The sequence below is a fragment of the Bubalus kerabau genome, chromosome 17 (genome assembly GCF_029407905.1).
Source record: "Bubalus kerabau isolate K-KA32 ecotype Philippines breed swamp buffalo chromosome 17, PCC_UOA_SB_1v2, whole genome shotgun sequence".
Taxonomy (NCBI): Eukaryota; Metazoa; Chordata; class Mammalia; order Artiodactyla; family Bovidae; genus Bubalus; species Bubalus kerabau.
Genome location: NC_073640.1, coordinates 68,970,976 through 68,984,028, shown reverse-complemented (window position 1 = coordinate 68,984,028; position 13,053 = coordinate 68,970,976). Strand labels below are relative to the sequence as shown.

Genomic DNA, 13,053 nt, shown 5'->3' with positions numbered 1-13,053 from the left:
CTCTGCTATAATCATTTGCCAACGTCAATGAGTTTTTCACCTTCTCTGCTCTCAGGTGGAACTACAGCAATCGTCTGAGACAAATGACTTCCATTGCTTAATGGTGAACTGTGGCATGCAAACCACAGTGCTGTGTGACCTGGGGTGACTAACTTCGCCTCTCTGATCCTCAGTCTTTTGAGGCTCTGCGGACTCCGCCCCCCTCCTTGAGGACGCGGAGTCCCGCCCCCATTTGCCGGCCCCGCCCTCCTTGGGCTCTTGGAGAGGCTGAGTCTTCTTTCCACAGCGTGCCGACGCAGGGCCTTCTGGGAGTTGTAGTTTCGGTGACGCCGGCACGGGGGCGGGGGGGGGGGGTGCCTCAGTCGCTGTGTGGGCGCAGCGCGGCGCCTTCTGGGAGTTGTAGTTCTTGGGAGCCCCAAACGGGCCGCAGCTCTCCCGGCGGGCGTGCACACAGAGGGTCGGCCCGGCGCTTGGACCCGACTGTGGAGGCTGCTGCCTTGCTTCGTGAGGCCTGCATGTCCGCGCCACCGCGGGACGAGGGGCCTCAGGGGGTCCGCGTGGACCAGGTAGGGCCAGAGACTGTGGAGAAACTGACTCGAACCCGCCACGCTTGGCGGGAGCCGCCCGAGGCCTTCGAAGCTGGTCCCGAGGCGAGGGCGCCGGGGTGTGGTGTGCGCATGCGCGGGTGTTGTGCGCGGGTCCCTGTGTGTGTCCGTGTGTTCCCGGTACGTCCTCACCCGCCCCGCGTGCCACTCCAGAAGTTTTTCTGGTGCAGACGTGTATGTGCATGTGTCACCGTGCGTGTGAGCCCGCCTGTCACACCAGAACTTTGTACCCGTGCACCTGTGCGTGTGACTTCGTGGCACGTGCCTGGCCCTCGCGGCCTTTGCCCGAAAATTCGAGCACTTGGGGATGTCTGTCTTTGTGTGACTTGGAGCATGTGTGGAATGTGTTCTCCTGGTTAGGTGTGAGGTATATAATTCCACAGTTCCTGGGTGTGCACCTGTGTGGGAAGGCTCCGCAGGTGTGTCTGCCAGCCTGGAGCCCGATGGTCTGTGTGTGCCTGAGCGTGCCTGAGTGTGGCGGGCCGTGCCTGGGGTGTTTGTGAGAGACCTCAGGAGCGTGGAGTTGTGTTTGTGTGTGTGCGCGCGCGTGGGGGAGACGCTGCACACCTGTGACTCTGGGCCTGTGTGAAGCTCTGCCCACCGCGTGACTGCATGTGACGGGTGTGCCACAGCGGGTGCTGTCCCAGGCCGGGCCTGCCCGTTGGGCAGCTGCCACGTATGACTTACCATATGTGTAGACATGTGTGTGCGTGGGCAAGCGTGACCGCAGGTGCACTTGGAGTTGTGCACATGTGTGAGATGGCTGGCCTCCTTGTCACCCACAGCACATGGGAGTGTAAAGGCATCCGAGTGCCGAGGGAGGGATGCTGTTAACCGCCTCCCTCCCCCAGTATGGTCGCATGCCACCCCAGTGTGTGTCTGTGGGTGATGTGACTGCCTCTGAGCATGTCTGTGTCTCCCCTTCCGTTGCCTGTTTGTGTACCTGCCTGGCCCAGGTCCAGCCCGCCCTGACTCCACCTACCGTCCCCACACGCACACGGAGGGGACACCCTGTGTCCGGCGTCTGCCCAGGCATCTGCCTTCACATCCTTGCTGCTTTCTTGCACAGACGTCAGCTGGACCTACACGGGAGGCACGTGCAGCCCGGACAGGCGCCACAGCCCGGGAGACGTGGATGGGACCCGGTGCTCCCAAACCCACGAGGTGGGTACCACTGCCTGCTCTGGGGACCCCGCCAGGCCCTGCTCAAGCCTGGGGGCTGCCAGAGGGGTGATCCCACACTGGGACCGGCCCAGCCTGGGTCCTGCTGGCAGAGCGCTCACCCTGCACAAAGACCCTGCTTCAGCTGCCCTCACCGCATCGTACGAGTCTCCCTGCGCTCTGCCCAGGTCACACTTCTCCAGCCCTCGCCCCGCGCCCAGCCCCTTTACTTGTCCTCTGACACCCTGGTTGTGGTCCCAGCTTAGGCCCTTTGTACTTGGCGGTGCTCGCAGGCCGGAATGCTCACGCCATCACTTCCTCAGTGAGGCCTGCACTGGGGGACGAGCCTTCCAGGCAGCTGGAACGGCCGGTGCAAAGGCCCTGTGGCAGGAGCATGCCCAGAGTCATTTGTGGAACAGGGAGGAGGCCTTTGGCTGGAGAAGGGCAAGCTCAGAGCAGGGGAGGGTGGGGTAGAAGCTGAAGTTGGGCGGCTGCTGTGCGGGCCATGGAGAGGAGTGAGGCTTTCATGGAGCCATTGGTGACTTTAAGTGGAGGGGAGAGAGGAAGGGGGAAAAGCTCCGGAGCCCTGGCATCGCCGCTTCCAAGAGCTTTACTGTGGAATAAAGAGCTAATACATGGCAAGAGCTTAAAGCAGCAGGCCCCAGCCTTTCTGGCACCAGGGACCAGTTTCATGGAAGACAGTTTCCAGGGAGGCTCAGGCCCAGGGGGCAGACACACGACCGTCTGGATCCATGGTCTTTCAGGGAAGGGTGTGTTCAGGGGGTGATGCCATCACCCCCAGGATGGCCCCCGACTCGCCCGCCCACCCCAGGGGTCTGCCCCCAGTGGCGGATACTGACCGCGGTACACACCAGGAGTGAGGGCTTCAGTATACATTTTGCGTGGACGCAGTTGAATCCCTAGCAGCAGGGTTTAGAGACACTTGGTTGCTACACCTGGCGGGTATGGGGGTGCTCTTGGCATCGGAGAGTTGAGTCCCGGGATCCTGTTCACCTGTTGAACAGAACGCACAGGGTGGCCCCAGGACACCGGTCTGACCCAGGCAGCCCGTAGACAGGCCCCACGCTGACCTTTTCCCAGCCTGAGACTGGTGACAGACCAGTTTGGTTCTCCGTTGTTTTCTTTCTTTCTTTCCTTCCTTCTTTCTCTCTCCCGCTTCTCCTCCCCTACTTTTCCCATAACAAAGATGTGAAATCGAGGCAGCAGCTCGGAAAGCCGGGATGGAAGCACTCCTGGAGGGCGCCGCTCCCCAGAGCTCCAAGTTGGGAGAAACCCCCAAACCCGAGGGTGGGTTCAAGGACGGGCCAAAGAAGGCGGAAACCTGTTTGAAGCAGGAGGCCCGCAAGGAAAACCCCACCGGGGACGGGGTGCCCGAGCAGGATGAGGTCGCCGCCGGAACCCCCGAGACCAGCTGCAGCCCTCCGACTCCCCAGGCCGACCACCGGCCCCAGAGACGCGGCGCTCCAAGAAAGCGCAGGACCCTGAAGAAGGCAGCAGCCAGCGCGGAGCCGGAGCCGGAGGAGGTGGCGGAGCGAGGGGGCGGTGGCCCCAGCAAGCCGTGGAAGTGTGGGGACTGCGGCAAGGCCTTCAGCTACTGCTCTGCCTTCACGCTGCACCAGAGGACGCACACCGGGGAGAAGCCGTTCCCCTGCGCGGACTGTGGCCGCGCCTTCAGCCAGAGCGCGCACCTGGCGCAGCACCAGCGCGTGCACACGGGCGAGCGGCCCTACGCCTGCGCCGAGTGCGGCAAGGCCTTCAGCCAGGGCTCCTATCTGGCGGCGCACGGGCGTGTGCACACGGGCGAGCGGCCCCACCGCTGCACCGACTGCGGCAAGGCCTTTGCGCGCCCCACGCACCTGGCGCAGCACCGGCGTGTGCACACGGGCGAGCGGCCCTTCGCCTGCAGCCAGTGCGCCAAGGCCTTCCGCAGCCGCTCGTCGCTGCGGGAGCACCAGCGCATCCACACGGGCGAGAAGCCCTTCGCCTGTGCGCGCTGCGACAAGGCCTTCCGCTTCTCCTCGGCGCTGCTCCGCCACCAGCGCACGCACACGGCCCAGCGGCCCTACACGTGCGGCCAGTGCGCCAAGGCCTTCACGCAGGCCGCGCACCTGGCGCAACACCGCGGCTTGCACACGGGTGAGAAGCCCTTCGCCTGCGCTGAGTGCGGCGCGCGCTTCAGCCAGAGCGCCTCGCTCAACGAGCACCGGCGCATCCACACGGGCGAGAAGCCCTTCGCCTGCGCGCAGTGCGGCAAGGCCTTCACGCAGGTGTCGCACCTGAGCCGCCACCGGCGCACGCACACCGGTGAGCGGCCATACGCGTGCGGGGCCTGCGGCCGCGCCTTTAGCAACCGCTCGCACCTTGTGCAGCACCACCTGGCGCACACGGGCGCGCGGCCCTACAAGTGCCCGGAGTGCGGCGCCACCTTCGGCCACGTGTCCTCCCTGCTCGAACACCAGAAGGTGCACACGGGCGAGAAACCCTTCCGCTGCGGCGACTGCGGCCGCGCCTTCAGCCACGGCTCCTCGCTGACGCTGCACCGGCGGACGCACACGGGCGAGCGGCCCTACGCCTGCCCCGAGTGCGGCAAGGCCTTCAGCAACCGCGCCTACTTGGTCCAGCACCACATCGTGCACACCGGCGAGAAGCCCTACGAGTGCGGCAGATGCGGCAAGGCCTTCAGCTTCTCCTCCGCGCTCATCCGGCACCAGAAGACGCACGCTGTGGGCAAGAAGGCGGGGGCACCGCTCGGCCCCGCGGCCGCCGCTGCATCCACACCCGAGCTCCCGGCGGGAGGAGGAGCCTGCTGACGTGACAGCGGGGAGCCTGCAGAAACCTCGGTGCTGGTGGTGGCTGCTGTTCAGCCTTTCAGTCGCGTCCAACTCTTGGCGACCCCATGGACTGCAGCACGCCAGGCTTCCCTGTCCTTCAGTATCTCCCGGAGGTCGCAGACTCATGTCCATTGAGTCGGTGATGCTGTCTAACCATGTGATCCTCATCCTCTGTACATGGTACAACACATAACCTTGGTGGACCAGCCCAAGCATGAAGGCTGAGATCTACAGGGACCTCCTATAGGTGGGGGCTCACTGAACCTTTACTACCTCGTGCTCAGGCTCTTGGTGCTGGCCAGGAGACACACCACCACCCCGGTGATGCCCTTGGGGAAACCGAGGCTCTGAGAGGCTCCGTGAGGTTCCCTTCTCACTCGAGGCTGATGTCACAGTGCCAGGATCAAGCCCACATCTGCCAGTCTCCCTGGTTCAAAATCATAAAGAGAAGTGTGTGTGTGTGTGTGTGTGTGTGTGTGTGTGTGGTGTGGTCACTCAGTTGTGTCCGACTCTTTGCGACCCCACAGACTGTGGAGCCTGCGAAGCTCCAGTGTCCATGGGAGTCTTCAGGCAGGAATACTGGAGTGGGGTGCCATTTCCTCCTCCAGGGGATCTTCCCAATGACCCAGGGATCAACCCCCGACTCCTGCAGTGCAGGCGGATGCTTTACAACTGAGCTACCAGGGAAGCCCATAAAAAGGTCAGCTAACTCAGATAACGATGAGTGTTATGGACAGGATTTTAAAAGATATGGGGAAGTGATTCTGCCTTATACATGAGTTAATTTTAATTTTACGCTAACTAAAATCCTCCAATACTTTGGCCACCTGATGTGAAGAACTGACTCATTGGAAAAGACCCTGATGCTGGGAAAGATTGAAGGCTGGAGGAGAAGGGGACGCCAGAGGATGAGATGGTTGGATGGCATCATGACTCAATGGACATGAGTTTGAGCAAGCTCTGGGAGTTGGTGTTGGACAGGGAAGTCTGGCCTGGTGCACATGGGTTCGCAAAGAGTCTGACATGACTGAGCGACTGAACTGAACTAAAATAGCTTGTTTGTGGCCTATCAAACACGCATGGTACATCTGCTTTAATTAGAAAAGAAAAGGGCGCCTGGACCAGAAGTAAAGCACGTGCTGCCTCCCTTCCTGGGACGCCAGGCTGACACTCCATCAGTAATACTTCATTCCCAGGTGCCAAGGCCAACTGCCGAGGCATTGTGTATGCATGGCGGTCCATTTGTTTTGAAAACTTGAAGAAACATATCCCTGACGTGTTTAACGTTTTGTTCTGACAATACGTAGAACTGTTGAAAACCATGCTTCTCTGGAGCAATTTCTCAGAATGATCTGGGAGGCTGTCTTCTGGGCTGTAGTCCTCAGTTTGACTCAAATAAAACTCTTTTCTATTTTTATTGTACAGTATTCATCGATTATTTTCATTGACAGGGAATTGGTGGTATTTACGAGGCTGGGCAGATCACTCCCAGGGGATGACAAGCGAATGAAAGAAAGGAGCCAACCCAGAGAGAAGTCTGGGGAAAGACTGCTTGGACCCGCCGGTTGCTGAGGTCTGGCATTTGGAGGGTAGGGCTGACAGATGAGGGAGGCTCCTTGTAACAGGAGAGGGGACCCGCCTGAGGTCAAGGGGGAATGCAGACCGGACACCGAAGGCACGCTGCTCCTCAGACACCCCATCACAATCACGTCTCGACCCTGCCCAGGCCCAGTATTGCCCGTCTGTTTGCGCGTCCCCCAATTCTGATGGGTGACACCCTGCAAGGACCACGCTACCTACCCTGCCCATCGTATCATTTTCCGATCCACGGCCCCGCCCCTCGCCGCAGGCTCCACCCCCTCTGCAACTGCGCCTGCGCGCTCCAAGGCCGGCACGACTCCCAGAAGCCCTCGGGGTACGCTTCTGTCTCGTGAGGCAGCCTGTATGCCCAGCCAGACCCGCTGCTTGTGGGGGCAGCCGCGGGCCGGAAGGGCCGGGAGCGGCTGACCTGGGGCGGGGCTGACGGGCCCTGGCCTCGCCGCCGCCCGAGCTACCCTTGGCGCCTCCGCGACGCCGGCCGGGACTCCGTTTCCCAGAGGGCGCCGCGGCGGTGGACACGCCCCTTTCCGGCGGCGGCGCGCGGCCCGGCTCCCAACGGGCCCGGCGGGGTGGTGGGCTCGGCTGCCGGGCGCGCGCGGGGCGGGGTGGGGCGGGCCGGCGGCGGGGCGCGCTCGGCGCCGACATGCGGGGGGCGGTGAGCGCGGGACCCCGCGGGCTGGGGTCGCAGCCGCGGCGAGGCGCCCCCCGCGCCAAGCCCAGGGCGGGCCGAGGCCGGAGCGCGGGGACCCCGGTCGCCTTCGCCCGTCCGGCCCGGGGAAGGCCGCGCTCAAGGAGTGGCCCCACGTCAAAGGGCCGGCGAGGAGCGGCGACCACGGGACCTGAGGACAGAGGTGGGGGTGGCGAGCGGACGGGACGAACCCATCCTGTCAGGGTGAGGGGAGCGTGGGGTCTGGGGCAGAAGGCTTCCCGGGGCCCAGGTGCTGGTGAATGGCTTCCCTGGGCTGGGGAGGGGTGGGGCGGGAATCCAAAGCTTGGAAACTCAGCCTGAGAGCGTCGGTCAGGGTCACCCTCACCGGACACCCCTCTGTTTCAGTGCTCCCAGAAACCCGCCTCCGCACCGTGGTTGCCCCTCGTAGGCTAGTGACCTTATTCCGGCAGCCCCTTCAAAATTGGTCCCCGGCCGCTCATGCTGGAGCATTTGATTCTCCACCTGTTGAATCCGTTTCGTATTTGTAGCCGTCGTTTAAGACGCAGCAGGAAGGAACAGGTGGAGACCTGGCCTCTAGCTGCTTCTTTCTCTTCCCCCAGCTCTGCCTTCCAGGGACACGGCCGCCCTCCGGGAGAGGGGGCCCAAGCAGGAGGCGGCCGGGACAGGAATTGAACGGCAAGCCACGTCCCAGGTGAGGGGGCGTTCCCTCTTCTCCTCTCTGAAAGTCAAGCTTGCTTTTCAGGGCTTAATGACGTTTATTTTCTTTTAGAAGTTTTCAGTGTAAGAGACCTGTCGGGGGAGATGGTTCCCATTTGCCCACATTCTGGTGAGTGGTGGGCTACAGGGGCAGCCCAGGGCCTCCCTCCCTGCTTCCTCTCCGTGTCTTTCTCTGTTTGTCGGTCACTGAAGGACTGAGTCAGCCCCTCCCTAGAGTAAGGTGCTCCTCAGCACAGACAGGACAGCCCCTTGTGTTGAACCTGGTTTGTCTGATGTTCTCTTTGAGCTAGGCCCTGGAGAGACAGATGGCTGAGCCCTGGCCCCTGCTCCCTGGGAGCTCACAGCCTGTTAGTGGAAAGTCGTGGAAGCATACAGGGTTCTGAATGTGAGTTCTAGCATGGTGAGAGTGGGCTGGAGGAACTCTGGGCGTCTCGGCACCTGTCAGAGAAGGGTAGGGAGGTGATCTCTGAGCCCCATGTTTCCCTTTTCAGTATTTTTCTTTGGCTGTGCTTGGGTCTTCATTGCGGCGTACAGACTTTGTGTAGTTACACTGCAAGGGCTTCTCGTGGTGGCACGCGGGCTCTCTAGTTGCTTAGCTGCCCTGCGGCATGTGGGATCTTTGTTCCCCGACCAGGGATCGAACCTGCGTCTGCTGCATTGCTAGGCGGATTCTTAAGCACTGGATCACCAGGGAAGTCCCAGGCCTCATGTTTTTCAGGAAGAGAAGAAGTTTGGCAGACAGAAGAGGGAAGGGCAGCCCTGGTGTGGTGTGTAAGGCTGTCTTTTTCTGCTTGGTTGTGTTGCTTCTTAAAATGTTGATAAACTGTCTCTGTCCGTTGTGTCTCCTACGTGTCATCGCCAGCTCCTCCATGTATGAGCCAGGTTCAGTCGCCCAGTGAGCTCCATCCACATTACCAAAGGCGGCACTCAGGTCTTGGTCTTTCTTGACTGTTGCTGGCATCTGAGGTCGTTCAGGGTTGGCAGGCTGTCACTGTAAAGGGCTGGGTAGTGAATATTTGGGGCTCCGCAGGCTGTGAGGTCTCTGCTGCAGCTGCTCCCCTCTGCCTTCTAGAAGCAGCCACAGAGCGATGGTAAGTGATTGGGCGGGGCTGTGTTCCAGTGAAACTTGATTGACAGAAACGGGTAACGGTCACCCTGAAAGAGCTCACCTGGCCCGCCCCGCTTCCTGACTTCTCCGCTGCCGCAGCTCTTCATCATCCTGACCTGCGGCTGTCACTGGGCCTCCGGGCCCTGTACTTCTCTCTGTTCTTGTCTGCCCGCCTTCCCCTGTTCTCGCCTGTACAGACTAGCCACGCGCCGGCTTCTCCCGGTCCACCTTTCCAGCCCAGTCCTCTCTCTGAGCTCCAGGCCTCCGTGTCCAGCCGTGTGTCCAGTAGGAAGCTCACAGCAAACACATCCAGCCCCAGGCTCCTGGGTTCCTCCCATAAACCAGCCCCTGCCCACAGCTTGTCTCTGCCCGTCTGCGGCAGCTTCATACCCCAGTTTGTCAGGCCAGAGCTGGCGTCACTCCTTGTCTCCTCTGCTGGCCTCACCTCCCGTGCTTGGTCCATTGGCAGGTCCTGTCAGCGCTGCTTGCACGTTGTGCCCACTCCGACAGCTGTCACTGCCCCTGCACCCCCGCCGCGGGCCTCACTATCTTACCGTCCGCTGCTTCAGCTCATGCCCCCCGTGGTCCCCGCCCAGCGCCGCAGCCAGAGAAGTTTGTGCTGTCGAGGTCTGCTCAGACGCTCCTGTGGCTTCCCCTGCTCGGGGCTGAAGGGCCCCCTGCCACCTGGTGCCGCCTCTGACCTGGACCGCACGCCCCCATCACTCACTTTGCCTTCTAGAAGTTGCCGTCTCCTTTTCCTGATTGCGCTGTCTAAAGCTTCAGAGCCTCCCACCCAGATTCCTCACATCCCTCTTCGCTGCTTTACTTGTTAAAGACCCTTAGCGCTTTTCAGCATTCCATGTGCTTAATTTACGTGCTTTTCTCTTGTCTGATTCTCTTACCACAAAGTACGTTTGACACAGGCCGGAGTTTTCAGTAGTTTTGCCCCAGTGCCCGACGCAGCAAATACATGGTGGATGAATGTGTGAACGTAGTCTTTTTAAAGTGCTCTTGGAAGCCAGCGTTTCACTATTTAGTACAGTGTCACAATAATAATTTTTATGCTTAGAATGTGCATTGTCTCTGATTATTGCCTGTGAGTATATTCCCAGAAGTTTTTCTTACCTTGTGGATTAAAGTTCACCAAACTTATATGAAAGCAAAATACTTTAAAAATTACATGTGGGTGGAATAGCAGTGTGGCCTCAAAAGCTAGAATTCTAGTTTTTACTTTTTTACTAAAAAAAGTAAATGTCACCAAAATAATTTATTACAAACTTTTCATATGTGCACTTGAAAAATTACCTGAATTGAATTGAACAACAACAAAAAAACCCCTCTTTAATATATTTTTTCTATAAGATATTACTTTGTATTCATCTTTTCCTGTAAAAGCACAGTATTTTTCTGTGAGGATAAGCTTGCTCTGTAGCTTTTCTTTCTTTGTTTTTGAAGCCCATCTCATCTTTATTATGACAGTGCTAAGGCACCGGATCACGTTCTTGTATGAGGTACAGATTCTATAGCTGTGGCTTTCTCAGGGTGTAGTGTGACTCTGTGAAACTCATTTGAAAATCTGCGCACCTATATGATGGCAAGAGGAATGAGAACAGGACCTGCACATTCTCGCTGTGTGCTCACACGGAGGAGGGGGCTGGGGCGCTCTGGGGCCTCTTCTCTAAGGACACTCATCCCATTCATGGGCAGCGGGCGGGTGGTATCCCACAGTCCCTGTCTGCAAATAATACCTTCACACGGGGTGTTGGGAGCTCAGCATGTGACGGGTAGGGGGACAGAAACATTCAGACAGAGAACTAACCAAAGTCATTAGTTCTGTGCACGAGGAGCCGTCTGTAGAAACTGGGAAAACAGCTTCAGAGGATGTGTACTCACTCTGACATTGGGCCCCTCTGGAATATGGGGTTAGAGAGGTGGGGAAGGGACGTTTCCTATCAAGGAGAACAACGAAGCCAGAAAAACCCAGTTGCCAAGTACAAGAAAATATTTGAACTTGCATTCTTCTCCTTAAGGGCCCCACAAGTTCCAGTTTTACCAAAGACAAAGTAGTGACAGATGCCAGAAAAACAGGCAACATTTTCTCTGGCTCCAGCTTAAAAAGCTACTGTAAAGATGCTGTAGTATATGCATCTGTAGTGTATACAGCATATGCTATATACATATAATTGTATACAGTAATTTGTATACAATTGATATGCTACGTATACTGTATATGTTTTGCTTCATTTAGTAAGGAATATCTGAAAGCTGTTTGAATATTGGGGAAAAAAAAAAGCATAAGGCTTGCCAGCCAAGGAGCAGGAAGACTTAGAATGGAAGATTGGAATCTGCAAAAACCCGTCTTTTAGAACTGGGTCAGAAAAAGTAGCCCCGTCTGAGCACCTGTGCCTTTGAACGCAGTTGAAAATATCTGCCAAAAAATATCTGCATTGAAATGTTTTATTTGTTTCTAAACCACTTTATTGAGGCAAGATTGACACATAGCTGCACATTTTTAATATGTACAACTCAATGAGTATGAGGATAAATATACACCCACAGAACCCTTGTGACCCGTCTTTACACAGTTTGGTTAAAGATGTCTTCAAAGTTTGTGCGAGTTGAGGAACATGTGATTGTACATTGTTCGACAGATACCGAACCTCCAAGGGGCTTTTTGTTTCCAGTAAAACGATACCAGTCTTTAAGTGGAAAGGTGGGGCCTTGGTCAGCATCACCACAGTGTTTATGAAACACCACATTCTGAGTGCCATGCTCTTGACGTGGGTCACATGGGTTTATTTCCCCATTCCTTTTTCTCTTTTTTTTTTCCCTCGGAGAGGAAGAAGGACTTGTTATTACCTGCAGGAAGTCGGGAACACTGGGGATTTTTCCCAGAGTGTGTCTCTGTGTCCCCATTCTTGTGCTGATCCAGAACACTTGACTGTCCTCACAGCAGAAAAGGCTCTGGTACCAGTTGTGCATGGGACAACTCAGCCTCCCTTGTTTATTGTTTGAATTGACGTCCTCCTGTATTTTACTTGTGTACCCCCGTCACCTGCACAGAATTGCCACTTCTCTTCACGCAGCTCTCGATCACCTCTCTGAAATCCAGCCACATTTGGGGTACAGGGGCTGGGGGGGCGTGTTCTGCGTGTGCACCGGGGGTGTGAGCTCTGGTCCAGCACGCACACGGTCGTGTCGCCCCAGAGCCCGCTGACGTTCGGTGACGTGGCAGTGGAATTCTCCGGGGAGGAGTGGGCCTGGCTGGATTCGGCCCAAAGGAGCCTGCACCGGAGCGTGATGCTGGAGAACTACAGGAACCTGGCCTCGCTGGGTAAGGGCCGGCCGCCGCCCCCGCCCCGCCCGCCGCAAGGACCGACCTGTGCGTGACCGCCTGCCCTGTCTTCTTACGCATTTAGGGCTTTGCCTGTCTAAGCCCGAGATGATCTCGTCGTTGGAACAGAGGAAGGAACCCTGGGCTGTGAAGAGGAAGTCGACCAGAGGCAGGCGCCCAGGTGAGCATGGCGGGGGCGGGGACCCACGGCTCTGCGCCCTCGGACGCCTGGGACCATCACCAGACTGCTGAACCGCCCCGCCCCCGAGGGAAAATCGAGGAATCGAGGCCTGGGCTTTGCACGTTTCTTTTTCCCTACCTCTCTCCACCTGTGCTCCCCTCCCTCCACACACCACCCTGGTCCGCTCTCTGCACCTCCTGTCTCCAGCTCCTTTGACCTCACTCAGACTTATGCAGTCATCTCTGCTCTTCAAAAGGCTGATGCTGGTGTAGTTCTGTCTTATTTCCCTTTGATGAAATGACTTGCACTCAGGGTCTTCCTCTGACTGATTTTCACTGTGTCAGCTTTGAGTGAGGCCACAGGTGCTGGCTGGGAAGTCGAGGGTGAGCCCTTAGAGAAGTCCCAGGGGTGAGACGACATGTCTCTGTGCACAGAAGTGCAATAGAAAGGGCTGTCTCACGTGTGACAAGTGTAAATAGGGACTCGAGGAAGAAAAGGTTTCATCCTCAGTTTCACGCCAGGGGAACAAGGCAGGAGCATAGAGCCTTGAGGAGAAAGGTGAGAAGGAGGGGACAGGTAGGTCTGCAGGCGATCTGGGCTGGGCCGTGATCGGTCTGGGATCCGGGGGGACGTGTGTGTGCAGACCAGCCACGCAGGCAGGCGACTGGCTCTCAGGAGAGGACTCTGATCCTGATCCGATGGGACGTTCTTGCAGATGTTGTGCTGGTGTTTAAACCACGGGGCGTGCAGAGATTTCAGTCACAGCATTATTTCTGGGACATCAGGTTAATCACAAGGACTCAGAAGTACAGATTCCTCATGGTGG

General features: G+C 58.0%; 2 protein-coding genes across 8 annotated transcripts in view; both read left to right on the top strand.

Moving 5' to 3' along the window:
• The first annotated feature begins 399 nt into the window (after positions 1-399).
• On the top strand, positions 400-6,045 carry ZNF835 (zinc finger protein 835). 2 transcript variants are annotated; one of them, XM_055553710.1, is made up of 3 exons: positions 400-566; positions 1,675-1,769; positions 2,974-6,045. In XM_055553710.1, the coding sequence occupies exons 1-3, from the start codon at positions 516-518 to the stop codon at positions 4,595-4,597; spliced, it is 1,770 nt and encodes a 589-aa protein (XP_055409685.1). In that variant the 5' UTR covers positions 400-515; the 3' UTR covers positions 4,598-6,045. The 2 variants fall into 2 exon arrangements, with proteins under 2 accessions (XP_055409685.1, XP_055409686.1); XM_055553711.1 differs by having other exon boundaries at positions 428-566; positions 1,562-1,769.
• A 451-nt stretch (positions 6,046-6,496) lies between these two features.
• The window catches only part of ZFP28 (ZFP28 zinc finger protein), a 33,063-nt gene continuing 26,506 nt past the window's right edge, over positions 6,497-13,053 (top strand). For 3 of the 6 annotated variants that reach the window (XM_055553687.1, XM_055553688.1, XM_055553686.1), the window contains exons 1-4: positions 6,838-7,068; positions 7,487-7,578; positions 11,920-12,046; positions 12,132-12,227. In XM_055553687.1, the coding sequence (XP_055409662.1) occupies positions 6,861-7,068; positions 7,487-7,578; positions 11,920-12,046; positions 12,132-12,227 (523 nt within the window). In that variant the 5' untranslated portion in view covers positions 6,838-6,860. Of the gene's footprint in view, positions 6,534-6,837; positions 7,110-7,486; positions 7,579-7,656; positions 7,714-11,919; positions 12,047-12,131; positions 12,228-13,053 lie in introns of those variants that run through there. The other 3 variants (XM_055553690.1, XM_055553691.1, XM_055553689.1) reach the window with 3 other exon arrangements.

What these genes read in the sequence shown, in the direction of transcription:
- ZNF835 (XM_055553710.1), top strand. Translation starts at nt 516, where the DNA reads ATGTCCGCGCCACCGCGGGACGAGGGGCCTCAGGGGGTCCGCGTGGAC. An exon ending in AGGGGGTCCGCGTGGACCAG is followed by an intron (nt 567 to 1,674) that starts GTAGGGCCAGAG and finishes TTTCTTGCACAG; the next exon opens with ACGTCAGCTGGACCTACACG. An exon ending in GGTGCTCCCAAACCCACGAG is followed by an intron (nt 1,770 to 2,973) that starts GTGGGTACCACT and finishes CCCATAACAAAG; the next exon opens with ATGTGAAATCGAGGCAGCAG.